The sequence below is a fragment of the Peromyscus eremicus genome, chromosome 8b, assembly GCF_949786415.1.
Source record: "Peromyscus eremicus chromosome 8b, PerEre_H2_v1, whole genome shotgun sequence".
Classification (NCBI taxonomy): Eukaryota; Metazoa; Chordata; class Mammalia; order Rodentia; family Cricetidae; genus Peromyscus; species Peromyscus eremicus.
Window position 1 is genome coordinate 53,826,101 of NC_081424.1, and position 25,220 is coordinate 53,851,320.

At 50.1% G+C, this 25,220-nt stretch overlaps 1 protein-coding gene and 1 long non-coding RNA gene across 2 annotated transcripts in view; one reads left to right on the plus strand and one right to left on the minus strand.

Moving 5' to 3' along the window:
* The window catches only part of Synj2 (synaptojanin 2), a 101,617-nt gene that overhangs the window by 56,305 nt on the left and 20,092 nt on the right, over positions 1-25,220 (plus strand). The window contains 10 exon segments of the mRNA XM_059272814.1: positions 4,034-4,117; positions 10,344-10,405; positions 13,042-13,138; positions 15,391-15,563; positions 17,208-17,289; positions 17,944-18,093; positions 18,199-18,364; positions 20,691-20,882; positions 22,926-23,007; positions 24,510-24,650. Coding sequence (XP_059128797.1) covers positions 4,034-4,117; positions 10,344-10,405; positions 13,042-13,138; positions 15,391-15,563; positions 17,208-17,289; positions 17,944-18,093; positions 18,199-18,364; positions 20,691-20,882; positions 22,926-23,007; positions 24,510-24,650 — 1,229 coding nt within the window.
* On the minus strand, positions 5,808-14,935 carry LOC131918628 (uncharacterized). Its single transcript, XR_009381032.1, has 3 exons — positions 14,809-14,935; positions 11,462-11,583; positions 5,808-6,293 (listed from the first exon to the last, which is right to left on the minus strand). It is a non-coding gene; the product is annotated as an uncharacterized LOC131918628 (long non-coding RNA).

Here is a 25,220-nt window from a genome sequence, read left to right on the forward strand (position 1 = left end):
TATGGCCTTAAACCCAGAGCAAGTCTTTGTTGAACATGGGCATTTGAAGCTGCTGCTGACAGACAGGCCACATGGGGCACAGGAGCCCAGGCTGGCCAGGCTGCCAGAGCCCCAGGCAGTCTAACCATGTGAAACCAGTAAATGACCTCTGGGACAGCAATGGCAACAGAGAAACGAGCTACTGGGCTCTTCAGCAGAGTCCACTTGTGGGCCTGTTTTCCCGAGTGCCTATTGCAGGACCTCTGCTTTCCAAGACCATCATTTTACCATGCCCAAGTGGGGTGCAGGCCTACAGTAGCATAGGATACCTCCTGCCCCTGGCATGCAGGTCTTACACATGCCGTGTGTGTGTGTGTGTGTGTGTGTGTGTACACACAACAGAAATAAAACAGAGGTGCTTCCCTAGCAAAGGCTCAACTTGGTCATCTGCTAAGGAGACTGGAGCCAGGTTGGGGTAGCGAAGCTGTGGCCTGCAGCATCTGCTGAGCCCGGGAGAAGTAACAGGTAAACTGCGAATGATGAGCAAATGCTGCACTGTGTCCTGGGAGAGGTTTACCCCCTGAGGGCTGTGGTGGTTCCCTGGGAGCCTGGGTTAGATGGTGCAGCACGAGATGGGCCCTCAAGTCTGAACCCTGCAGCGCTACTCACGGTGAACTGGCAGATCACACACTGTGCTCTGAGGCCTTGAAAATAGTTCAGAGTCAGAGTGGGTCCATCTCCAGCTAGGAGGTGTGTCTTCCTTCTCGTCCGCCTGGCGGTAAAGAAATGGCAGACTGTGGATCTGGTCACTCACCCACAGTATAAGCAGCAATCGACGACCTCAGTGTCATGCCCCAGCAGGAGAGGGAGCTCAGTGGGATAGTACAAATCTGGTGCTGGTGCCCTGTGCTACTGCTGGCCTGAACCCCGATAGGGCAGAGCCGAACTACAGTCTTCGGGGAGTCCTGATGTAGTCACTCGGATGCTTTATGTCATTTGCCAAATAGGGGAACCACACAGAGAGGAGTGGCAAGCCAGATAAGATGGCTCAGTAGGTAAAGACACTTGCCACCAAGCCTGACAACCCGAGTTCGAGCCCCAGGACCCATATGGTAGAGCAGAGGTTCTCAACCTGTGGGTTGTGACCCCTTCGGTGGGGGGAGATCAAATACCCTTTTCACAGGGGTCACCTAAGGCCATCAGGAAACACAGATATTTACATTACAACTCATAATAGTGGCAGAATTACAGAAATGAACTGGCAACGAAAATAGTTTTACGTTTTGGGTCACCACAACAGGAAGATCTGTATTAAGAGGTCACAGCATGAGGAAGGTTGAGAACCCCTGTGGTAGGAGGAGAGAAATGACTCTTGCAAGTTGTCCTCTGACTTCTTCATGTATGCTTGTGAGTGCGCACGTGCGCGTGCGCACACACACACACACACACACACCCCACACAGAGCAGGAGAGTGAGCCCTGCTTGTAGAATTTCTACTTTTTGCCTTGCTTTAACATGTTCCTGAGGAATAAATAGATTTCTTGTGAACAGTTTGTGTGTGTACGTGTGTACATGTTTGTGTCTGCATGCACATGCCTATCATACATTTTTGGTCCATGCATCTGTATGGTATATGCATGCATGCATGCATATGTTGTGTTTGTTGTATGTTTAAGTCCCATCCAGTGTGTGCTTGTGCGATGTTTGTACATTATTGTATATGCATTGTGTGTTTGTTGTGTATGTTGTATACTTGCGGGGGTATATGTACATTTATATGGCGTGTATACACATGTGTCCATGTGGTAGATAGATGCCTTCTCTGGCTTCTTGGGAGGAAGCCTGGAATTTTTTTTTTTTTTTCAGCTCAGCTGTGAGTCATACCCAGTTGGCTCCATCTGCAGCCATGACTCAACTTTGCAGAAAGACAAACCTCACAGTCCCTCAACCTGTCAGCAAAAGGGTGCATGATAAATGTTTGGCTCTTGACAGTCAGGCCACCACCTAACCAAGGGAGGTTGGGGTGACTACGTGTGTCCTCGGGAGGCATGGGTTTGCAAACACTGCATCTGGAAGTAGAATCCCGGAAGAGGCTTTCATGAGAAACCCCGTTTCCGTTCTCAGCCCTCCATGGAAGCAGCAGCTTGGGGTGGCCCTCCTGGCTGCACAGTACCAGGCCTCCTCCCATGGCATCGGCACTGGGGTCCCTGGTCGCCTTCCGGGGCTCTGGCTCTCCTGGACTCCCTCCCTGTCTTGCCTATTCTCCACCCCTGCCCCTGCCCATTTCCTGCAGCCTAGCCCTACCTGCCCCAAGGTCCGTTCCAGCCCAGGCTTCCTGACTCTGAGTGGCCCCATCCACACAGAGCAGTGACGTTTTCCAAGTGACCACTGCAGGCAGGGAGAATGTACCTAAATTTACTCTCTGGGTGCCAGGTGACATTTAATCCATCTAGAGAGGGAAGCAGGATAAAACGTTCCAATAAAGTTCCCAGGCCGCACTGCTGGGCACGTGGTCCACTCACGGTGCCCTCTTCTCATGTGCATCTATCCCCCCATCGCAACTTCCTCTCCAGGGGCCCTGTGAAAGCAGGCAGCCCTGGAGTGTTGAGGCTTTTCTTTCTCACCCAGCATAGAAGCCCCGTGGAACACCACTGTGCTGGTTGCTGGGTTATACACTAGTGATGGGGTGATGGGGTAGGGGACTCAGATATAGATGGCTTTTATGGGGAGAAAGAACTCTTCCCCAGGGAGAAGGTGCCCCAGACACTGCCTCCAGCCCTGAGCTCAGAGGGAACCAGGCTGAGGCAGAATGTAATGTATAAAGTCCTAGATGATCCGAGGAAAGCGTTGAGAGAGAGTCCTTACTGTAGGTCAGATTCTGGCATTGTAAATGGTTACCTCATGTAAGGTAACATGTTTACTAACTTGTCGGGGACCCAGTCAGTCTTGTGTCCCTGATCTAGAAGTGCAGGCCTTCTAGTGGTGTAGCAAATAGAATAATGGAGGTAGCCCATTGGCTGGTAGCCAATACCTAGAAACAGACAGCATGTTTCCAACCTAGTGGATTTTCCTCTGGAGACTAAGGCTAGAATTACAGTTTACAGCATAGATACCAGGCTTGTGGCATTCCTGTGGTCCAGAGGACCTCAGGTCTCACTGCCCAGCCCCCTCCCCCTGAAGAATTACTAATGCATGTGTGATCTGAGCATGATGTAGCCTGTGTGGAAAGCTACCCTGTAAGAGAGCAGGCCAGTGAGCAATGGAAAAGACTCGCAGTGGCGCCCGTGGTGGCCCTGCCAGGCCAGGGTAGGGTTGCACAGATAGAGGCCACCATCTGATAACTACTGCAGCCATCCCAGTGCCTGCTCGGGACTGTGTTTTTGTGTCCTTTAAACCCTCCTTCGGTCCTCTATTGTTGGAGGCAGGTAGTTAGGCTACTACAGAACTGGTCAGCAGGGGCTGTTATTGTCATTAATTTAATTAAGCGGCATTTATTTCTACGAGGGGTCTGTGTATTGTAAAAACTGTTGTGTGTGTGCTAGTTGGTAGCACAGGCCCCGGGACTGCAGACAAGTTCAAGTTGAGCCTTGGCCTGTGCCGTGAAGTTCAACCGTGGCAGGTGCAGTCAGCAAGACTCAGTAGAGCTGATTTATTTGGTTCAGTCCTTTGTCAATAGCTCCCTAGTTACTGAGCAGGTAAAAACAGAGGTCTCTGCAGAGTCTTAGCTAAACCCCCAGCACAGCTGCTTCTTGTTCTAAAGTAGGAAATGGGTGCTAGGCTTTTCAGAGAAGTAGGTAAGGTGGTGCCCAGTGGGGGAGTGGGGGAGTGCAGACCCCCTCCTCAGAGTCCAGACAATAGCCCCATGCCTTACTGTCTGGTGGTGACAGATGACAGAGCAGCACCAGCCCTGCTAGGTGAGAGAGCAGAGGGCACCAAAGTCCACCGGCTCCCCTCCAGGCTGGTGTCAGGTCACAGGCACCGGATCCCGTTACAACCCAGGACGTTCAGTTTCATTGACGAGTCCCTTTTCTCTTTCTGTTCCCTTGTGCTGCAGACGATTTACATGGATGATGGAGTGTCGTCCTTTGTGCAGATCCGAGGCTCTGTTCCGCTGTTCTGGGAGCAGCCAGGGCTTCAGGTAGGTCATTTACACAGAAGGCTTTCCACTGTGTCTGCGCACCTCTGGTCTCTCTCAGTAGCTGGAGTTTGTTTCTTTAAACGTTTCTTTCATGGTGGTGTTTATAGTCTCGTTCCTCGGCCCAATTCTGTTGAGCCTAAGCTATGGGGGGGGGGGAGTGTTTAAGACGCACACTGGGTATAATTGTGTGTATACATTAGCTGTTTACTTTGTGCAGTGAGTGATCTGTTGAGGAGGTGACTCAGAGTGCTTGGGTGCGATTGGCTTAAATAGGACCCTAAATTGAGCTTTTTGATAACATTTTTTGGCAGCTGGGAATCCCCTCGAGGGCTCAGGAGGGTCTGCTGGGCCCTTGGTGGCTACATCGTGGGTCTGGCACTCTGTGGTACTTGTGTGGAGCCACGTGAGGATTGCAAAGCTTTCCCGTGATTTCTAAAAATACCTCCTGCCATCCAAAGTACAGCTTTGGGCAGTGCCAGGGGGATTTGGCTTCTGCGTCCTGAGAAGAGTTCAGGGACTGGGGACGTGGTCCAAGGACACAGCTGTTGTCACTGAAAGGCATGCTGTTCCCTCAAGTGGGTTCTGACAAGGTGCATCTGGGGAGAGTGGACTGGAGTTTCCTCCTCCTCCTTGCTTGGTTCAGTTTTGCCTTGTGGGACCAAAGTGCCCGAGAAAGCTTCTCCCTGGGTCTATAGTCTGTGGCTTCTCTTACCCAGGGCTCTTGTGGTATGAGCGTTGGATGGTCAGCCAGCAGCCCAAGAGGCCAAGAGCACCATGTGCCAGGTTCTCAGGAATGATTGACACAGCAGGGCTCACAGTGCCCGGTTTTGGGCTCAGCTTCTTAGCCCAGCCTGGACCGGTCCCCAGGGCTGCCAGCACATTATGCCGTGCTGACGGTCCTGGCCACATCCCTGTCAGCTCTTAGAGTAAGATGGATAGATGGAGCGTCTCATTCAGGTCCTGAGTTCTGGGGTGAGGGTAAGGATTTGTTGACATTTCTGTTTTCTAGGTATATGCGGATGCCCAGTAGCACTGAGAGGTAGAAAAGGGTTTGAGCTGCGTTTGCTTGTAACAGGGGAAAATTCCCCTGGAGGCCTTCCAAAGAGCTTTTGTTGCTGTGACTGCTATTTCTGTCGCCATGGAGCCTAGGCCAGCCTTGAACTTGTGGCATTCTTTCTGCCTCTGCCTAACAAGTGCTAGAATTACGGACCTGTACCGCCATGCCCGCCCAGCTCCCAGAGGTCTTGTTTTGGGTTTTAAACAGTTGTATTGGGACAGAACTTTTCTACCAGAAAGCATACAGCTCAGTACACCTTAGCATTTACAGAGTGAACAACAAGCTCTGTAATCTAAGATTAGAATAGTCGTTTTGTTTTGTCTGTTTTTCTCTAGTGCTAATCAAACCCGGGGCCTCCTGCAGGCTGGGCAGGAGCTCTACCATTGAGCCACACCCCCGCCTCAGACTTGGAAGTGTCTCACCATTGCCAGGACACCCATGGCATCCTCTTCTCAGCTCCAACTCAGGCCATGGAAACTCTCAGCCTACCACCTGTCTCTATAGACTCGGATCTAGGAGTCAGGGCTGAAGCATAATGCCCCTGCCTACCTGCAGACCCACCCCTATCTATCTCTGGCAGAGCTTACATTCCCTGGGACAGCTCCTTTTATAGCCCAGGATGTTTGAAGGTGCTTGAAACTTGTTTTTCTCTAGATGTGGGTTTCCTTTGAGTTCTGTGTGAAGAGACACACAGGTCACGTGAACACAGTATACAGAGGAATCCAGGAGGCTACGTTATATTCATGCAAAACTTACCAGAAACCCAAAAATTGATCATGACAGCCTTAGAACATTGAAAGGACTCTGAAATTTGTCTCACCCTCCCATCTTTATGGGGGATCCCTTCTCCTGGACCTCTGAGAGAGAGGTTATGCTCCAGGTCCTACTGGGGGTTCTGATGATTGGAAAATCTTCCATTGTCTGCCTGCCTGTCTTCCCAGGACATTCAGGGATGCTGAGGAGCAAATCTCACTTTCTTCCCAAGGTTCTCTTGTAGCTCTTGGGTAGGATGCTTCAGGGTTCTGTCTCCTCTCCTTTGGTCATCCCCTAGCATCTTCCTGCTCCTTTGAGGATCTTTTGTCTGATTGCGAGGCCTCTCAGTGTTCTGGTCTTCTTCATCTAAAACACAAGGTAGCATTGGCCATCTCCCTGTGTAAAGTAACTTTGATCTCCAGCGCTGTGGACACAGCCTGTGTAGTCACGGTATGACTGTGCCTCAGGTGGACTCGGAGCAGGGTCGAGGCAGCTGCATAACCCTTTTAGATCCCTAACACTTGTCCGTTGGCAAAGCCTCAATGGTGTCTCCAAACACAGGTTTAAAAGGCTAGCAGTCGTAAGTCTTATCTGGGATTTGCTAACTTTGGGGCCTAATACCTGTATTTATACTCTAAATACCATCCATTATCAAAGAGAGTGATGTCATCTTCAGAGAGGTGGGGGCAGCTCTACATGGTAGTAGACATCCAGTAGCAACTATCAGGCTAAGATTAGTCCTGGTTGTCTTTCTTCTGCTGCTTCCCCCTCCCCACTTTTATTGAAAATAGTTTCAGTTCCCATACAGTATATCCTGATTAGTTCCCCTGTCTTTTTCCATTTTCAATTTTGCCCTTTCTTCTTGCCTAGGTGGGATGAAAATGCACAGATGTGCAGGGGAATGGTGTGTGTTCTAAATTACAATGCGGTGATTTCTTGGGGGCTATCTGGGGAATATGAACCCTGCAAGGGATGAGGAGGAGTTGGGGAAGACAAAGGAGGCTGGGGGACGATGCTTCAGCTGCAGGGAGTCATGGGCACGATGCCCTCAGTACAGACTCCTACATCTCTAGTCTACATGGCACCATGCACATTTAATAATTTTATCTGTCCCATGCAGATAGCTGTGCTGCTTATAATTACCCCAGTAAGAATTTGACCCTTAAAACTCAAGCTCTTCTGGGAGAGCTTGTGATGGAATGTATTCATCATTTCATCTGTGTGGGAGAGATTACTCCTTTTGCAGTGGCAGGATCTTCATCCCTGTGACTGGTGCAGACACGTGCCTGCCACACGTGATTCTGGTCTTGACTTTGAAGTTCACGTGATGGAACCGAGTGGAGGAAAGACGCCGAGGAGATTATTAGGGCATCTCATCCGCACCATCTCTTCTCTCTCAAATGCTGCTTCCCGTGTCCTTGGGAATGTGGTGGTACTGGTGCCTCTTTGTATGCTTGCTCCATCCCACTATAGGGAAATGAGATGGCTTACATACGGCACAGAAGGTCCTGGGGTGAATGAAGGAAGGAAAAGTCCTCCAAGTTGAAATGAACAAAAGCCAAGGGTGTAATGGGTGCCATGGGGTTGGTGAGCCCAACAGAAGACAGCTTCCGTTTGTCCCAATCCCTGGAGCAACCAAGGTTGCAAGGCCATCAGTCAGGAATTCAGGGGGTAAGCTGTGAAGCTAGAGGGACATGGGTATCCCACTTGGTAACAACCGTGTGTTTTGAAGACATTTGTATCTTTGCTAAGCCATAGTTTACTGTTCTTTAAAGAATTCCTGTCCTCAAGGGGTTATAGAAAGGATTAAAAATCATAATACATACTAGAATTTAGCATAGTGTTTAGACACCCACCCCCAGTACTCAAAATGATAGCTGTGGTTAATAATAATGGAGTAAATGGAGACTAATACTAATACAAGCCATGTTGGGAGAAGTGTGGCTCTGTGTACGTTAGCTGGTGAGAGTTCTCTCCCCTTCAGAAGGACTCCCATGTAGCCGTGTAACATAAAGAACACGTCTTTGGCTGTCTCTCTGCTATGCCTCACGTTAATAGGAAGTCAGACGTCCTAGGCTCACCGATGGAGCATTTTCTGTGTACAGCGGACATCTGGAGTCAGATGCAGCCCTTGCCTTCAAAGAGCAAGGGACAGACACGTGACATGTGTTACATGAATAGGGCTGTGACAGAGGAAGGCTGAGATCTGAGCACAGATGACCCAGGAGGGGGGAAGAGGGACCACTCAGAGGACCAGAAGGGGTCCTTCAGTATTTTCGTTTGGATTGACTTGGGGGTTAGAACCACTCGGGCAAGCGAGGCAGCCCTGGCCGAGGAAAGGCAGGTGCATCGCTGTAGCCCCTGAGGTTTATATCTAGGGAATGGCACTGGCTTCGTGTTTGGGGTCCCCCGTGTGAGCCATTTTTTAGGTCTGGGGGTGAAGGGAGCTGATTTGCTCCGTTTGTCTGCTTCCGGTAGCACTGCCAGCGTGGCCTCAGCACGGCGAGCCGGGCAGAGCTGTGCCGTGGTCGGCTGGTAAGCTCGTAGGGCAGTCGCCACATGCTCGGCCATGGTTGTAACGAGCTTCGGGGTGAAGTACGGTTAGACAGAACCCCCAGAAGTGTTCCTGAGGAGACCGCAAGGGGAGCTGCTGACATGAGCGTGCTGCCAGCCTCTGGGCGGAAGCAGTGGGCACTGCAGAGCCTGGAGAGGATGCTCCTGATTACCAGGGCTCCCGAGTACGAGCTCAACCTCTGCTGTGACCCCAGAAGGTGTTCGTGGGACTTGGGCTATAACTCAGTTGTGAAAGCTATGGGGTGAAATGAATGGTTGTAGGACTCAGGCGAGGATCATCGGTCCTTTAGCCAGAAGGGGGAGAGGCTGAGGTGGAGGAGAGAGGGGCACATTAAAAAAAGCAACACGGGGCCAATGGAGATTTTATTCTGCCGATTGCAGCTCCTTCCCAAGCCTGCCGGTACACTTGCCGGCACACTTACACCAGGAATAGGTGATGCCAGAAAGAGACGATGTGGTACAGTGTTAGAATGGGCCAGAAGTGGAGGAAGGAACAGCCGAGCTGGAGACGGCAGAGACAGGACGCGGGGTCTGAGGAGCCCAGACTAATGCTTCTCATTCTCTCCCATTCCTACCCAAAGCCCTTGCCACTTTAGAAATGGAGGGCTTCGACCTGAAGCCATGATGCCCAGAAGTCCCAGAGTTCACTGCAGCTTTGCCCTGTGGGTTCAGCCCCAAGCTGCTCTTTCCCTGATGGGCCCTCACATACTTTTGTAACCAGAGCAGAAGGGGTTAGCAAGAGACAGGAAATGAGTCAAAGCCCATGCTGCCAAACCACAATGGGCATGCATCAGGAATCAGCTGGAGGCTTGTGAAACACACATTCCCAACTCCACCCTCAGAAATTCGGCTCAGCAGATCTGAGCTGGACCTGCAACTTAGCATTTCTAACGTGTCTCCCGGGGACTCAGGGACCACGCTTTGAAACCTCCTGGCTGAGACTCCGGTCCTTTCCACCCATCTCCTACCCTGGTTACTCCTGTGGGGGTGGAGCCCTGGATTCCCACGTGTTCCCAAGAATGGGTTCATTGTTAGCATTGACGTTAGATTAGCCATGGTGATATGATCATAATGCCTGTGCCCATCCCGTTCCACTCTGGGCTGGGCTGTGCCTCCTGCTGCTGTTGGTTGTTGCCCCTGCCCTGGCTTTCTCCCTATGGCCTATCTTCCCCTGAGGCGGTAGAGGGCGCACAATAGAGAAGATCCTCATGCCACACTGGAGCCGCTGGTCCCAGTGCAGTCTCCACTGTATTAATCCAAGTTGTGCAGAATTGTTGGAATCTTTCTGTGGCGGCGACTATAGCTAGATGAGAATCACCTAGGTTGGGGACTCCGTTTCCTCACTTTGTCCCTGACTGGGTACTCAGTGACATATTGACTCAGCACTCGGTAACTAAGCAACGTCTGGCCTAGGTAATGTTTAGACAGAGAGCTCTAGAGCCTGGGTCTGGACACTGTAGTGCATTCTGCTGTGCCCTCAGGTGCCACTTATGCCACAGAAGGGACTTCTGGCTGGGACTCAGGGAGACAGGCAGACCTGTCCAGTACTGGAGCTTGTCACAATGGCTTTGTTAAAAAGAATAGAAATGGGAGAATTTTGCTGGCATGGTCCATGCTATCATTAGGGACCTCACCGTTGCAGAGTAGACCTGGGGATACCAATCCTTGCAAGGTTGGGAGTGTGGTTAGCACAGTCAAGGATGCCGGGCCTGCCTTAGCAGGGCCTGAGCCACAGAGATGGCCAGGCAGGTGCCACATGCAGCCTGGCTACGGACTGAGAACGGCATCATCTGGGCTCAGTGAACATCATTGTCGTCATCCTCTTATTCTATCTTTCTGTAGGTTGGCTCCCATCATCTGAGACTACACAGAGGCCTAGAGGCCAACGCCCCTGCTTTTGAAAGGTAAGGACCATCAAGGACTGTCCAAGACCTTCCATCCTCCATTCAGATGGCCGGGCAAGGGGCAGGACAGTGGGAGGGGACCCCAGTCCTGGATCAAATCTGCCCCTGGCTTTGGTCCTTTACCCAAGAAAGGAGGTCACCAAATGGGGTTTTTGCTTACTCTCAAATCTCCTTGAGAATCAACTCATCAGTGTATAGGTAGCACTTTGTAATTATTTTATCTTGTCAGTTTCTTCTTAGAATGAAGATTCACCAATTACCCCTGGTCAATAAGGGATAATCTGAATTATATCAGTACTATTTCTAGCTAAAAGTAACATATTAAGTTTTTTTAAAGTATAGAAAGGTGTAAGGTAAAAGAATATGCAAACTTCCAAGTCCCTCTCAGACTTTACCCATTATCAATTATTTATGTATCCTAGATAAAAGTTTTAGCATATACATTTCATTTTAAAAGAAAAAAGACAATTAGACCATAACATACCATTTTACACCCTGCTTAGGGAAAACCATTGCTAGCCTGAGCTGTTTATAATCTGTATTTGAATAGTCAGTAGTACCTTCTTTAAAAGGTTTTGTTTTTAATTTTTAAAATCTTAAATTTAACAAAATTCTCTAACTTTGAATACTTTATTCATTCCTCTGGAAGCTTCATTGGGTTTTGCATTTGCTTATATAGTTTTTGAAATCCATATAACACTGGTAATGTGAGCACACCTGTGACACCCTAGTAGTTGCTATAAATGACAGGCTCTTTTGTGTAATCTAGTCTTGTCCCAGAACACGCTCAGGTGTTCTCAGCATGACACACACGGAGTCAGTTTGGTTGACATTGGTCCATACTAGATGTTCCCAGGATGTCATAAGTGTAGACTAAAATTCTAACAAGAGGACAGTGTCCTGCTGGGTTTGTTCCCAACAGACCCTTCCTCACGCCAAAATGGCGCATCTCATCACAGACATGAAAAATATCGTCTTATTTTTAGACAAAGGGAAACAAAGAAGAATCACCTCCCAGGTGCCGAGTCCCGCCTCCTTTCGCTTGTTAGTTCTTACCCCTTCCCTGCTCAGGGAGGCTGAGCTGAGTGGTGCAGATGAGAGAGCACAGGATCTGTTCCAGAGAGTCAGCTTCAGTGCCAAGAAAGGACGACAGCTCTTCTACCCTTGGAATTTGGAACCTGTTGGGAGGGAAACAGAGATCAGACAGGGACCAGGCACATATGGGTCTTATTTCTGAGAATCCGTGTGGCAGGATGTGGCTTGGATGTGTGGCTAGCGTGGGACATTGACACCCAGTGACAGGCACAGTCAGCAACCCACGTTTCCTCAGCAGAGACAGGACATACATGTCTGAACCTCAGGAAGAGACACACCTTCCCTGGGAAATCCCTGAGAGCAGACCCTCCATGCCCATCCCTTCTTGTCCCTTCCTTGGGCTGCCAAGACTCTCACTGTAGTGGAACTAGCAGCCTTGGAAAGAGTTTTACCCTTCACTGGGGTCGTCTAGTCAGCAGATAAGCTTAGATAAAGCTACCCATTTCTAAATCTTTTTATATCACGTGATATCACTCAACACCAAGCAGGAGAATATTTTTTTTATTCTCAGGCTAAAAATAGTTCTTTACAAACTTAAAAATAATTGTATTTATAAAATAAATGTCAGAAAATAAATTGTAGGAACTTGGAAGAGAGAAAAACGTTGAAAGAAGAAAAACAAATTTAACATTCCACCCACTTTTAGTATCACAGTGTATAACTTAACATTCTTTCTTTTCTATATTTACATGTAAAAATTTTTTATATTTACATAAAAAACTTACATAGAAAAATTATGCTATTAAGTTCTATTGATATGTCTGATTTTTGCACTGTATTTTCCTATTTTTAAAAGCACAACATTGAACCATTTCTAAGATTAAAATTATGAAGGTACTTTCGCTAAGCAAGGTAGCTCATGCCTGTTATCCCAGCATGTGAGAAGTACAGACTGGGAAATCAGGTACTGAAGGCCATCCTTGGCTATGTAGTGAATTTGAGACCAGCCTGGGCTGTATTAAACCCAAGGAAAAATAAAGTTACTTGTAGCAAACTTGTGATAAAGACTAAGAACTGGTGCCTCTGTAATACTTGAAGGTGAAATGTGTACTGCCCATTTTGTGATTCCATCTAATTTGGGTTTCACAGTGAAACCCAGCACCTGGGAGGCAGTTGGCCTCCAGGGTAGAAGTTGAAGTTCATCCTCCAGCGTTTCTAACTGGGAAAAGGAGGAGCAACCAAGAGAAAGAGGTAGCTCTGGGTTAACTTTGGAGATGTGTGTGTTGAACCCTTATGGCTGTTCACAAAAGATGGGGGCGTTCTAGGTGGTACCTGATAGAAAGGCCAACGCAGCTTCACCTAAAAGTCACACACACTAAACATGATTCCTGCCCAGAGACTTCCATTCAAACAGCCTGGACTGACTTACACCCCATGAGTTTTAGGTGAGCAGTGATGGCGGCCAGGAGGAAGGGATTTTCTCCGCTGTGCACTTGGGATTAAGGGACATGGCTGGTCCCAGACCTCCAATGCTGAGATGGAGGTGCAGGCTGCCTGGCCTGGGTGCCACGGAGTCACCGCCAACCCCGATACCGTTGCAGGCACATGGTGCTTCTGAAGGAGCAATATGGGAAGCAGGTGGTCGTGAACCTGCTGGGAAGCAGAGGTGGTGAGGAGGTGCTCAACAGGGCCTTCAAGGTAACGCTCACCCTCCTCCACAGCCAGGGTTGGGTGGGGAGGGGGCAGAGGGGGGCCCACTCACATGCAAGGGTCTTGAGACTCAGGCAGCCCTGCTCATGTGACTACTGAGAAGGGCAAGCGCCCTGCTTAGGTTTTTGGAGCCCAGCACTTGATGGCTTTGGCTCTTAATACTTTAAATGTACTTTCCATGAGCTGAGGGATGGGAGAGTTTGTTCAATCTCTAAACAGAACTGTTCTCCCAAGCTCTATGTGGACGGAGAGGGCCCCCCACTCCATGCTGACCCCCCACTCCATGTTCCCTCAAGGAGCTGCACTCCAGGCCGGAACAGAAAGGAAGCCTGGCGCTGGCCTCACACCTCGGAGGCCCCACCTGCCAGCCACCCATGGCATTTGTGCCAAGTTGCTGCTCTGAGTCTCTCGGTTCAGAGCAGACCCCGCGTGGCTTCCTTCTGCCTGGATGGCCTTCAAGTTTCATGGTCACGTTTGGGTTGCCAGGGGAGGCCGTGTGCCAGCTCCTGGTAGACCTCTTTCAATTCCTGGGCGCTCAGTTCGAAGCAGAGTGGATCTCGACAGGGTGAGGGAGCAGGCGGAGCGGGTAACTCCACTCAGGTCTCTCAGCCCCAGAACCCGTGAGCTGGCGGTCTTTTGTTGACTGTTAGTGAACTGAGGCAGTCTCCACCATCCTGCCGAGGCTCCACAAGCTCTGCTTAGTGGGAAATGGCTCTCTGGTTATTTGAAGTTCAAAGAAGTCCCTTGTGGAGACACCCTAAGGTCACCTTGGTAGATATGTGAACTTGGTGCCTTCCACTGCCACCCTGACCTCTGACCCCTAACCCCTGGCTGGAGGAAGCCAAATCCAACTGGAGCGCTCATGTCTCTCTGTTCGGAAAAGCTGCATGTGTGGAACAGGAGCTCCTGGTTGCCTGTTCTCCTTGGCTAGACTTGCTTTTCCTGTTTAGTTGGTTGCTATGAGCAACAAGCACAAGAAATACCTCCTCCCACTTCTCCTGGCAGCGCAGGCCAGCTGCTTATTTTAAGGAAGGTGAGGGGAAAGGGGCAAGAGAGAAAACCAGTCTCAAAATCTCTCTCCAACAACAACAAAAAAACCCAGATCTTTCACGCTTGAACTATAGCAAGGACACGTTCGGCCCCTCCCCCAGCCAGTGGCCGTGCCCTGGCACTGAAGTGAAGTCCTCCTTTATACCCAGAGGACAGAGATGTCCCAGGAGTTAAGGATGGTTTCTGGGCAGGTAGAACTAACACTCTACTTGGAGACAGGCCATGGTTCTAATGCCCGAGCATCCCTTACCAGAGAGAAGCCAGTGCCTGGCCGGCAGCCTGGGCCCCAGAGGTTGTCATTCCACAGCTGGGCAAGGCCACTAAGTTCTTTGTTTAGTTACACGGGCTTCTCTTCCCAACAAGAAGGTAGCAGAACGTGTTAACTTGCATTCTGGCTGGCTGGAGCGATCCAGAGTCCTCCTAGTTCTTCGGAGGTGTCAGCTCCTCTGGCTGGGCAGGTGTTGGGTTAATACAGTGAGGTCCAGAGACAGGTGGCTGAGGAAGGCAGGCAGGCTAGGGAAGCTGCGTGGGGAAAGGAGGCCTTGCTTCTGTGAGGCGTGTCCTGACCCAACCATAGCCTTGATCTGTGCCTCTCTCTCTCCCCCCACCTTTACTCTGAGTCAGGTGGGGCAACATCTCCTCCATCTTAGGCTTCACCGCTCTACACATCCTGCCGGCCATCTCAGTCTTGAGACTCAACTCTTGCTGAGCCCCCCCCCACCCTCCTAGGGCTGATGCCTGTTTGGATGAGGCTGGTTACCAGGGCAACAGGAGCTAGATTATGAGCTGCGCTGCCTGCCACATGTCGCTGTTCTTGAGGGCTGGGCACTTGGGCCACCTGAAGAACAGCTTTAACCTTCCCTCACCTGTGCCCCCCGAGCCCCAGGAAGAGTGGGATGTCCCCCAGAGAGACACCCCTACTGCGGGCTCTTTTGCCCAAAGGGGACCTTCTGCTCTTATGCAGGCAAGATGTTCTTTGTGTTTTCTGCGCCCTCCAGCCCCTCAGGCTTTGGTCTTGTGTTTTCCTTCCAAGGTCAGGGCCAGTCTACCGGCTGATGTACTCACTCTAGCGGGTGACGGTTGGTGGCCCAAAGCACCCAAGCCGCTGGAGGAAAACCACGGTCACGCCTTGCCTTTGCTTCCCATTCTTTTCTGTGGGTGTGCTCACACCCTCCCCTTTCCCTTTTCAGAAGTTGCTCTGGGCTTCTTGCCACGCGGGCGACACGCCTATGATCAATTTTGACCTCCATCAGTTTGCCAAAGGCGGGAAGCTAGAGAAATTGGAGAACCTGTTGAGGCCTCAGTTAAAGCTGCACTGGGATGACTTTGGCGTGTTTGCGAAGGGCGAGAATGTAAGTCCACGGTGAGTCTCGGTGTGGCTTCAGACTCCTGCTGGGGAGGAGTCTGGAGGCCGGGGTTGGGGGTAGGGCATGGAGGGGCCTTAGGTCATGCATCTCAACAAAAATCATTTCCGTCCCTGGCTGCCTGGCTACGCTGAGGTTCCCTGAATCAGAAGCTCTGTGAGGTTGGGCTTCTGGAGGTCCTGTCTTCTCTCTTCCCTCCTCTGTAGTTGGAGATATGCTTTTGAATTTAGTGAGAAGATGGTAATGCCTGATTTTCTGGGAAAAGACATGTCCGAACATAAAGGACTGAATTACAACGTTGAGCTCAAAGCTGGCCATGTAGCTCAGTTGGTAGAGTGCCTGCTGCCTAGCATGCACGGAGCCCTGGGTTAAGTCCCCAGCATCAGGCAGAACTAAGTGTGGCGATGTGCATCTGTCATTCCAGCACTTGAGAAGCAGACACAGAAGGGTTAGAAGTTCAAGGTCATGTACAGTGAGTTCTAGGCTATCCTGGGCTACCTGAGACTCTGTCTCAGAAACAGAAACATCCAACCACAAACCCAACCAACCAAACAAGCAAAACAAAAACAAAACAAAAAACAAAAAAAAAACCAACAACCCTGATTTCAGAAGACCTGACTTGGCCACATTGAGACAGGACCTATGCAGTGAGCTGGTATAAAGCCAGAGTGCTACATCAGTGGGCTGGGAGTTACCCTGTTATAAGTGGAGCCTAAAGAAGGTCCAGCTTCCTCAAACTATGGTGCATCATCAGGAGATCTCAGATTTATGAGATCACTTCCTCACTAAAACTCCCCGGCACCCCGAGAGTCTCCTCACTGCATGCGTGTTCACCATCATTATTCACAGGCACATGCGGAACAGTGAAAACTTGACCACCCAGGGCATTGCCAAGGCCATGCTCTGCCGCCTTGTCTCAGTTCCTACTGTAAAAAGTACCTCTTCACTGTTTCCCTACGACTGTGATTTCCACACTTCTATACTTCTCTCGGGTGATGTCCCTGTTTACCCTCAGTGCCAAGGTGCCACCTGGCTTTCCAAACACGAGACAGCAAGGCTGTTCCCTGCAGAGGAAACATTGGGTACCTTCCTTCAGACCAGAGTTGCAGTGTGGTTGGTGGAGAATCATGTTAGTGAAACAGCAGTATGCCATGCCACTCGACTTACAGTGGTATCACTGCCTGATAAACCCATTTCCTGTCAAATCGACATAAACTTGAAAAACAAAAGGTTGAATTGCACCATCCCAGGTTTGCCTGCCTGTGTCTATTTACCAGTGTGTGTCTTTGATCAAAAACATGCAAGCAAGGTCATTGACCAGCTGATACAATGTCAGAGACATGGGGATTAGCACTATCCATAAAGTGCTGTAGAATGTCATCATTGTAGATATCAAGGACCAACTGTGCTTACAATGACCCAGGGGTGTGGGCTGCTGAGAGTGTGTTCTTGGGCCTGCCCACCACTTCTGCAGTTCAGGATCTCTTGGGATGTGTCCTGGGCTGCCGATAAGCTGCTAGGGAGGAGACCGGAGGCTCTCTTGGGAAAAGGTTTCCTTGGGAGCAGACAGACCTAGGCCATGGGCTGTAGCTGTTGGTCTTCCAAGCACATCTCATGATCCTTCCATGTCTCCTGGCCCTAAGTTTTCAGAAAGGCACTCTGCGGATGAATTGTCTCGACTGCCTGGACAGAACCAACACTGTACAGTGCTTCATTGCCCTTGAGGTGAGTTCCTGGGGCCATTTCTGTCACGGCTTGTGCTGTCAGTGGGGCAAGAATGCTTTTACTGGGTTGACTTTCCAGTGATAGGTCAGGTGACAGGGATGTGGAGGGGGAACATTTAGAGCGGTTTCTTTGGTGGCTTCCTGCTTGTACCACCATACATATGCCTTTCCCTGTCATTGATGTACTTATTCATGTGCCTACCGAGATGCGACCCAGACATTGTGACCCAAAGACTCCAGGTGCCCTTAAGAAGTAGATACTCTGCATAGAGATAGTCTTAAATACACCCTAGAGCCATGGCAGTGTGAGACTGGCTGAGATGACTGGTCCTGAAGCCTGGCGAGGAAATACCCAAGTGCCACTGTGGCCCTAACTGCCTGGCTAACATCTTACAGTTCCCTCTGAGCCATCTCTTGTCTCCCCCTGCCTCCTGACGGTAATGTTGGTTGACCTGGCATCAGGCACAGAGGGGCTGGGAAGATGGTCTAAGCCATGTTGAGGGAGTCAGGGTGTCTGCGTGGGGGGGGGGGGTTGTGGTTATTTCTCTGCAGCCAGTGTTCCTCGTCGGCAGTCTGATGAATAAGGTGCTCACTCAGAGGCATCAGTAGGTTTTTCTAGGTGTCCAGTGATAACCGTGATTGGTCTCTCTGCCAGGTCCTTCATCTACAGCTTGAGAGCCTGGGGCTAAATTCGAAGCCCATCATTGACCGCTTTGTGGAGTCCTTCAAAGCCATGTGGTCTCTGAATGGGCATGGCCTGAGCAAGGTGTTCACAGGGAGCAGGGCCCTGGAAGGAAAGGCCAAGGTAGGGGCAGGCCGGGGGTGCTGGGAGGCCAAGGTAGGGGCAGGTTGAGGGGGCAGGAAGGAAAGCCCCTTGGATCCCTCTCAGCAAGGTTTTGTGCCCGTGCAGGTGGGGAAGCTGAAGGATGGGGCCCGGTCCATGTCTCGTACCATCCAGTCCAGCTTCTTTGATGGGGTGAAGCAAGAGGCCATTAAGCTGCTGCTGGTTGGAGATGTCTACAACGAAGAGTCCACGGATAAAGGAAGGATGCTGCTGGACAACACGGCCCTTCTGGGTAATGTGTGCCCGCCCTCGCATGGGGTGTCCACAGCCCTAAAGGGTTTGAGGAGGCAAGGGTGACAGTGGATGAGAGGCCACACCCAGTCACGTGATCTAAGATGGAGCTTCTGGTCTGTGTTCTGTTTGGATCAGTTGACCTAAGCAGCCTGACATCCCTGTACAATTGTCCCTCCGTATCCACAAAGCACTGAATCTAGGTCCCTGTCTTCGTTAGGGTTTCTGTTGCTGTGAAGAGACACCATGACCACGGCAACTCTTATGAAGGAAAACATTTCATTGAGGTGGCAGCTTACAGTTTCAGAGGTTCAGTCCATTATCATCCTGGTGGGGAGCATGGCAGCATGCAGGCAGACATGGTGCTGGAGAAGGAGCTGCTAGATGTTAATATGTAGCAACAGGAAGTAAACTGACTCACTGGGCATGGCTTGAGCATATAAGACCTCAAAGCCCACCTCCACAATGACACACTTCCTCCAACAAGACCACACCTACTCCAAGGCCACACCTCCTAATAGTGCCACTCCCTTTGGGAGGCCATTTTCTTTCAAACCACCACTGTTTCCCTGGCATAAACTCCACAGATGCTCAAGTCCCGCAGGGCCCCTCAGAAATAAAGAATGTTGTTGAGCCCTGGAGTGGGCGGTGCGTCCAATCTCATAGAGCTGTCAGGATTCATTGGGGCGAGTTCTGCCCTGTTTTGTGGTGGTGGTAGTGGTGCTTAAGATCAAACCTAGAGCCTGGCACATACTTGACAAGTGCTAGACCATGGATCTGGACACCCTTAGCCTCCTGTTACTATTTGTGTTCAGATATGTTCTCACCAAGCTGCCTACCCTGGCCTTGAACCTTTGATCCCTCTGCCTCAGACTCCCAAGTATCTGTGATTACAAACTCTGTGTCAATAGGCCTGATTTCTATAGGGAACTTTTCATGACCTCTTATTCCTTAGAGGCCATGGACTTAATATTCTAATGGAAAAAAGAAGGGCAGAGCCAGCTGTTGACTTTTAAGAATGATTAAGTTTTAGAAACTTTTGATGTTTTGGAAAAATACATGAACCCAAGTTAAAATAGTTTTATATGGGCCTTTCACTTCTCATTGTTCCATAATTGAGGAACACTCAGCTTTCCAAGGTGATATTGAATGTCTGCTCTGGGTTTAATTTCCAACTCAGGAAAATTGGAGCCAACTCCAGGTGCCGTTGTGAGCTCATTTAGTGACAAACAGATTTAAGTCACTGATTTTAGAGATTTTTTTTCTAAATATATTTATTTTGTTTTCTGTATATGAATGTTTTGCTTGCATGTACATATGTGCATGTCTGACGATCTAGGACCCAGAAGGAGGAGCTGGATCTCCTGAAACTGGAGTCATGGATGGTTTGAGTCACTCTGCGGGTGCTGGGAATCAAACCCAGGTCCTCTGTAAGAGCAACAAGTGCTCTAAACCTCTGAGCCATCTCTCCAGCCCCTAAAGTTGCTAGCTTTTAAAACTGTGGGTAAATTTTGGATCTCTAAGTAGATAGAGATATGGATGCAATGTTTTGGTTTTTAATGCCTTAGGTTTGAGGTGAAATAAACAAAACAGTCTTGTGGGATGGGGAAGGTAAAAAAAAATTGCAAAAAAAAATGCAGATTTGGATTGATAAGATGTTTAAAGTTCTATCTATCCATTTCATATACATGTGTGTATCTCCCATACCATTATTTGTATCTGTGACACATTAGTTACACGGTTATTCAGTTTGGCCTTCCTTTCTTTTTTTTTCTTTTTTCTTTTTTTTTTGTTTTTTTTTTGTTTTTTTTTTGTTTTTTTTTTTTGTTTTTTTTTGGTTTTTCCAGACAGGGTTTCTCTGTGTAGCTTTGTGCCTTTCCTGGAACTCACTTGGTAGCCCAGGCTGGCCTCGAACTCACAGAGATCCGCCTGGCTCTGCCTCCCGACTGCTGGGATTAAAGGATGTGCCACCATCTCCCAGCCTTGGCCTCCCTTTCATTCCTGTGTCTTATTCTGTAGGATCTTGGGCTGCAGGGTCAGTGCTAGGCTTTTCCCCTGAGCTCTCCTGTCACTGGGTGCCACATGCCGCTATAACTATAGCTGGAAGGTGTATTTCCAGCCCCATGTTTTCATGACTTAACTGCAGACAGGAAAGTGGAGTGGTTAGGATGGGTATCTGCCCTCTGTCATCTCCCTCTGGACCACATTCAGGTCGGTTGTCTACGGCTCATGAGTGGCCTTCTCTGACAGGCTATCCCTCTTACAGTATAAGAGGGTCCCTACAGTCTGGGCTGTAGAAAGCATGTGCCTTCTATGCTTCCTCACAGTGACACCCAGGATCCTGAAGGCCATGACTGAACGCCAGTCAGAATTCACCAATTTCAAGCGGGTCCAAATTGCTGTGGGGACCTGGAACGTGAATGGAGGAAAGCAATTCCGTAGCAATCTCCTGGGGACAGCCGAGCTCACGGACTGGCTTCTGGATGCCCCCCAGCTCTCAGGAGCCGTGGACTCTCAGGGTGAGGATGGTAACTTGGGAAAGGCTGAGTAGGACTCCCAATAACCTGTCACAGCAGCTTGACTCGGTGCACATTGCCTTGTAAAATTTAGTGTTGATATTTGCATTTTTATTTATCAAAATGTTAAAAAAACCACCACGGTCTCATGAATGCTGACTAGTGGTATTAGGTTAACGTCAAGACTCCTTTTCTTTTCCAAGTACTTGGAGGAGTTTCTGGGGAATAGTTGGCCTTTCTCTAAACATGCAGAGATTTTGTGGTCCGCGGTTAAGTGACAGGATAGTTGTCATGGGTAGGTGTGGCCTCTAGATTGAGCTGCCATCAGGAGCTGGCCAGAGCAAGGTTGGTGGGAGATGTTGGACATGGCCACAGTCCTGTCTTTCTCCAAGCCTGTGCCATCCTGGACAGTCCCAATCTGGAACTCTGGGATCCTAAATGCTAGAGCAGCTGAAACTTTTCAGCACTGCTGTGATGTCACATGGGGGCGGGGACACAGTGTCACAGGGGAGAGTCTTCCACTCCTGATCTCATATGATGAGTCACAGTCCAAGCACAGCAGACTGAAAATGTGTAGAACTACTGTGTGGGTGTGGGTGTGGGTGTGGATGACACAGATGAATTCCTTGTGTAGAATTGGGTGTCATCCCTAAGATATCTCATTACATGGGTGCAGATATTCCAGAATTCAGACTCTGAAACTCCTCTATCCCAAGCGGTTTGATAAGGGTTACTTAGCTTGTAGTAGTGTTCGTTCAGAAGCCTGGCTGCTTTCTGCATTCCAAACCAAAGAACAGGTCCACGCCTGGGTGGTGAATGACTCGGGTTCAATACAGGCAGCCTCTCTTGTCACATACGCATGCAGCCCTCACCTCAGGGAAGGAAGGTATCAGGGTCTACAGTTCAGGGTCACTGGCATCCTCACATCAGTGGTGGCTTGTGTTAGCATGGGTAAAGTACCCAGAAGTCCTCTGAATGACACCGGAGGCAGCCCAGTACTGCCGAGGATGTTCAGCACCCCTCACTGAGGAGAGTTCCCTAATGCCGTGGTGGCCCTCTTCTGCCTGTGCCATAGGGTGGTGGTTAAGGCACACTGATGACTGTTTGGTGGGATGTTACTGGGGAAGATGGCGGTCACCTCACTGGAAGCCCAGCAGGCTCAGGGTTGAGGGTGCGTTGACCTTACTGTTGCCAACTAGCTCAGAGGAAAGCCAGTGTTTAAAGAGAGAGAGAGGGGCAGCCTCAAGCTTTCAGCCCATTCAGCTAAGGTGCCCTGTAGCCAGTAGAGAAGGACGCGGAGAGCTAGCTGGAGTTTTGCTGCATAGGCTCCTTCCTCCCTGGCAAGAGCCATATTGCTTCCTGCGTTTGGAACACTGGTCTTGATGGCTCAGGGACATGTGTGTCTGAAGAAGTGTCTGGAAGGTCCAGTACATGGCTGCAGGGACTCTATGAAGCACTGGCCTCCTTTGTAGACAGTAGAGTTGGCTCCAGGCTCACTGTGCTCGACGGCCCAGGCATCTGCAGCACACTACATCAGAGGCCCCTGGGCGGCAGTGTCTCCCTTGACCACAAGCAGCCACCCCCAGGTCACTCTGAAAAATACTCGAGGATCACAAAATACATAAGAGAAATAATGTTGTTCCCCGGTCCCTTAGGATCTGGCTGGAGAGACATGTCACCAGGAAGGGTGAAAAGATGCTCTTCTTTTGAGGGACTGGGCTGAATCAAGTGTTTTACTTGTGGTATCCAGTTTAAATGCTACATTCCCTGGTGACATGGCAGTCCCTTTGTAGAGGAAGAGCCAGAGGTCCAGAGAGGTTCACAAGCTGCTCCAGGCTGAATATAGGGGTGGGCAGAGGTGGGGTGGGCTATAAGCACAGGAGGGGAGTGAGGGCAGGCTCCGGTGGCTGGCCCCCTGTGAGTGGCCAGGTTCAGGGAGTTCCAGCACTAAGCAGGTGTGGGCAGGAAGGGGGAAAGCAACCCTATGAACCAACAACACGAGGTCTGGTACTTCTGACCCCTTTCATCTCTCGCCCTGTTCCCCAGGTGATGGCAGCCCCGCTGACGTGTTTGCCGTGGGGTTTGAGGAGATGGTGGAGCTGAGCGCAGGGAATATTGTCAACGCCAGGTAAGGGGCCAGACATGGAGAGCAGGGTGTCCCTGAGTGCAGGGAATATTGTCAACGCCAGGTAAGGGCCAGACATGGAGAGCAGGGTGTCCCCGAGTGCAGGGAATATTGTCAACGCCAGGTAAGGGCCAGACATGGAGAGCAGGGTGTCCCTGGATCAGATGCCTTGCCAGGATCAGGGCTCCAAGCACTCCTAGAGCCAGCCTGTTTCTGGGCCAGCAGCCCATGGCTCTGGCTCTCTGGGTCCTCCTGGCTCCATTCCCTGCACACACTGGCTGATGGAGTGCTCTGGTCCTCTTCCCCTGCTGATTAAGCAGAAGGAGGCACTGGTGTGTGTCTTTTGTGAAGGGTTCCAGCCTGGGCATTGTGTGTGGTTGAGTCACGCTGTCTCGGGAAGAGGGAGAGAGAGAGAGAGAGAGAGAGAGAGAGAGAGAGAGAGAGAGAGAGAGGGTCCCGTGGTGGGTGCTGAGAAGTGCTCCTCTTCACACCAGGCAGGAAGGTGAGACCCCAAACCACTGAATCAGCACTTGACAGAAGGTCAACCAGACATTCACCCCCATGGGTGACCCAGTCTTGTTTCAAGGAACTCTTTAATTTTTAAGATTACATGTATTTATTATGTGGGTGTCTATATACACACCAGCACACCACAGTGCAATGTGTCCGTCAGAGGATGACTTACGGGAATTGGTTCTCTCCTTCCACCATGTGAGTCTTGGAGCTTGAACGTGGGTTGTCAGGTTTGGTGGCAAATTCCTTTACCCACTGTGCTAACCCTTAAGGAGCTTTTAAAATAAATAAAATAAAGCAGGCTTTTGGGAGGTCTTAGCAGAAGGTCCTTATTGTGCCTGGGTGTCAGGGGTCGGGGGAGCCACTGTGATGTATAGAATACTGTCAGAGCTGGGCCTGGTGTCACAGCGATGTCGCCCCAGCTACTCAGGAGGCTGCAGTAGAAGGATGGCAAAATCAAGGTCTGCCTGGGCTACAGAGTAAGTTCAAAGCCAACCCGGGCGAGTTAATGAGTTACTGCTTCAAAAAGTGAAAAGAAGATTGAGGATGCTCAGTAGTAGTTTCCCGGCCTAGCAAGCACAGTGCCCTAGGGTCAAGCCTCACTACTACCCCAAAAATAAAAAAATAACTGAAAACAACAAATATAAAGAAAGCAAAAATGGCCAGGCGGTGGTGGCGCACGCCTTTAATCCCAGCACTCGGGAGGCAGAGGCAAGCAGATCCCTGTGAGTTCGAGGCCAGCCTGGGCTACCAAGTGAGTTCCAGGAGAGGCGCAAAGCTACACAGAGAAACCCTGTCTCGGAAAAAAAAAAGAAAGCAAAAATGTGTAGATGTCCATGGGAAAGATTGATGCCTGGCACTCATTTTGGGGGTACAGGCAGCGTGAAATCGAACCTGGAGAAAAGACAGGTGGAGGGCTGAGGGGTTGGCAGTGGGAGATGGGGGCTCTCTACTAGCAGCGTGCCACATCTTTGACTTCCTTGCCTTTTCAGCACCACCAACAGGAAGATGTGGGGCGAGCAGCTCCAGAAAGCCATCTCCCGTTCTCATAGGTACATCCTCTTGACTTCAGCGCAGCTGGTGGGCGTCTGTCTTTATATCTTTGTGCGTCCGTACCATGTCCCGTTCATCAGGTAAGAGCACTTGGTTTCTGAGCGTCTGGGGGACAGGGGCTTGTGAGTCCGTGTTGCGCTGTTCTGTGACTTCCTCCTGGTGCCCCCCTCCTCCGACTCCAGCAGGAAAACAGGACCTGCCTTTATTCTCAACACACAGAGCAAAACTCCTGAGGGAAAATGGGCTTGAATTGGATATTGTCTGGCAATTGTAAAGCCACCACGGGAAAATCCTAGCTCAGGAAACTGGTCTCCTGGGAGGAGTCAGGACTGATATCAAGCAAGCTCAGGCAGGGCAAGGAGCGGGCGTCGCATTCACGTTTCCCAGACAGGAATGCTCTGAGCAAGTGCTGAGTGGACTGCTCGGGAAACACCGATGAGTTCACCTCCTCTAGAATCCTATTCATTTTACCTCATGATTATGGCTTTGTAAGTGTAAGGAACTTAGGAAATAAGTGTCTTTTAGAAGAGCGTGTGTGTGTGTGTGTGTGTGTGTGTGTGTGTGTGTGTGTGTGTGTAAGACACTGGAGGAGTTTGCCTTTTTCTTGCTTTCTCTTTGTCTCCTAATTGCTACATGGTCTTGCCGGTGGC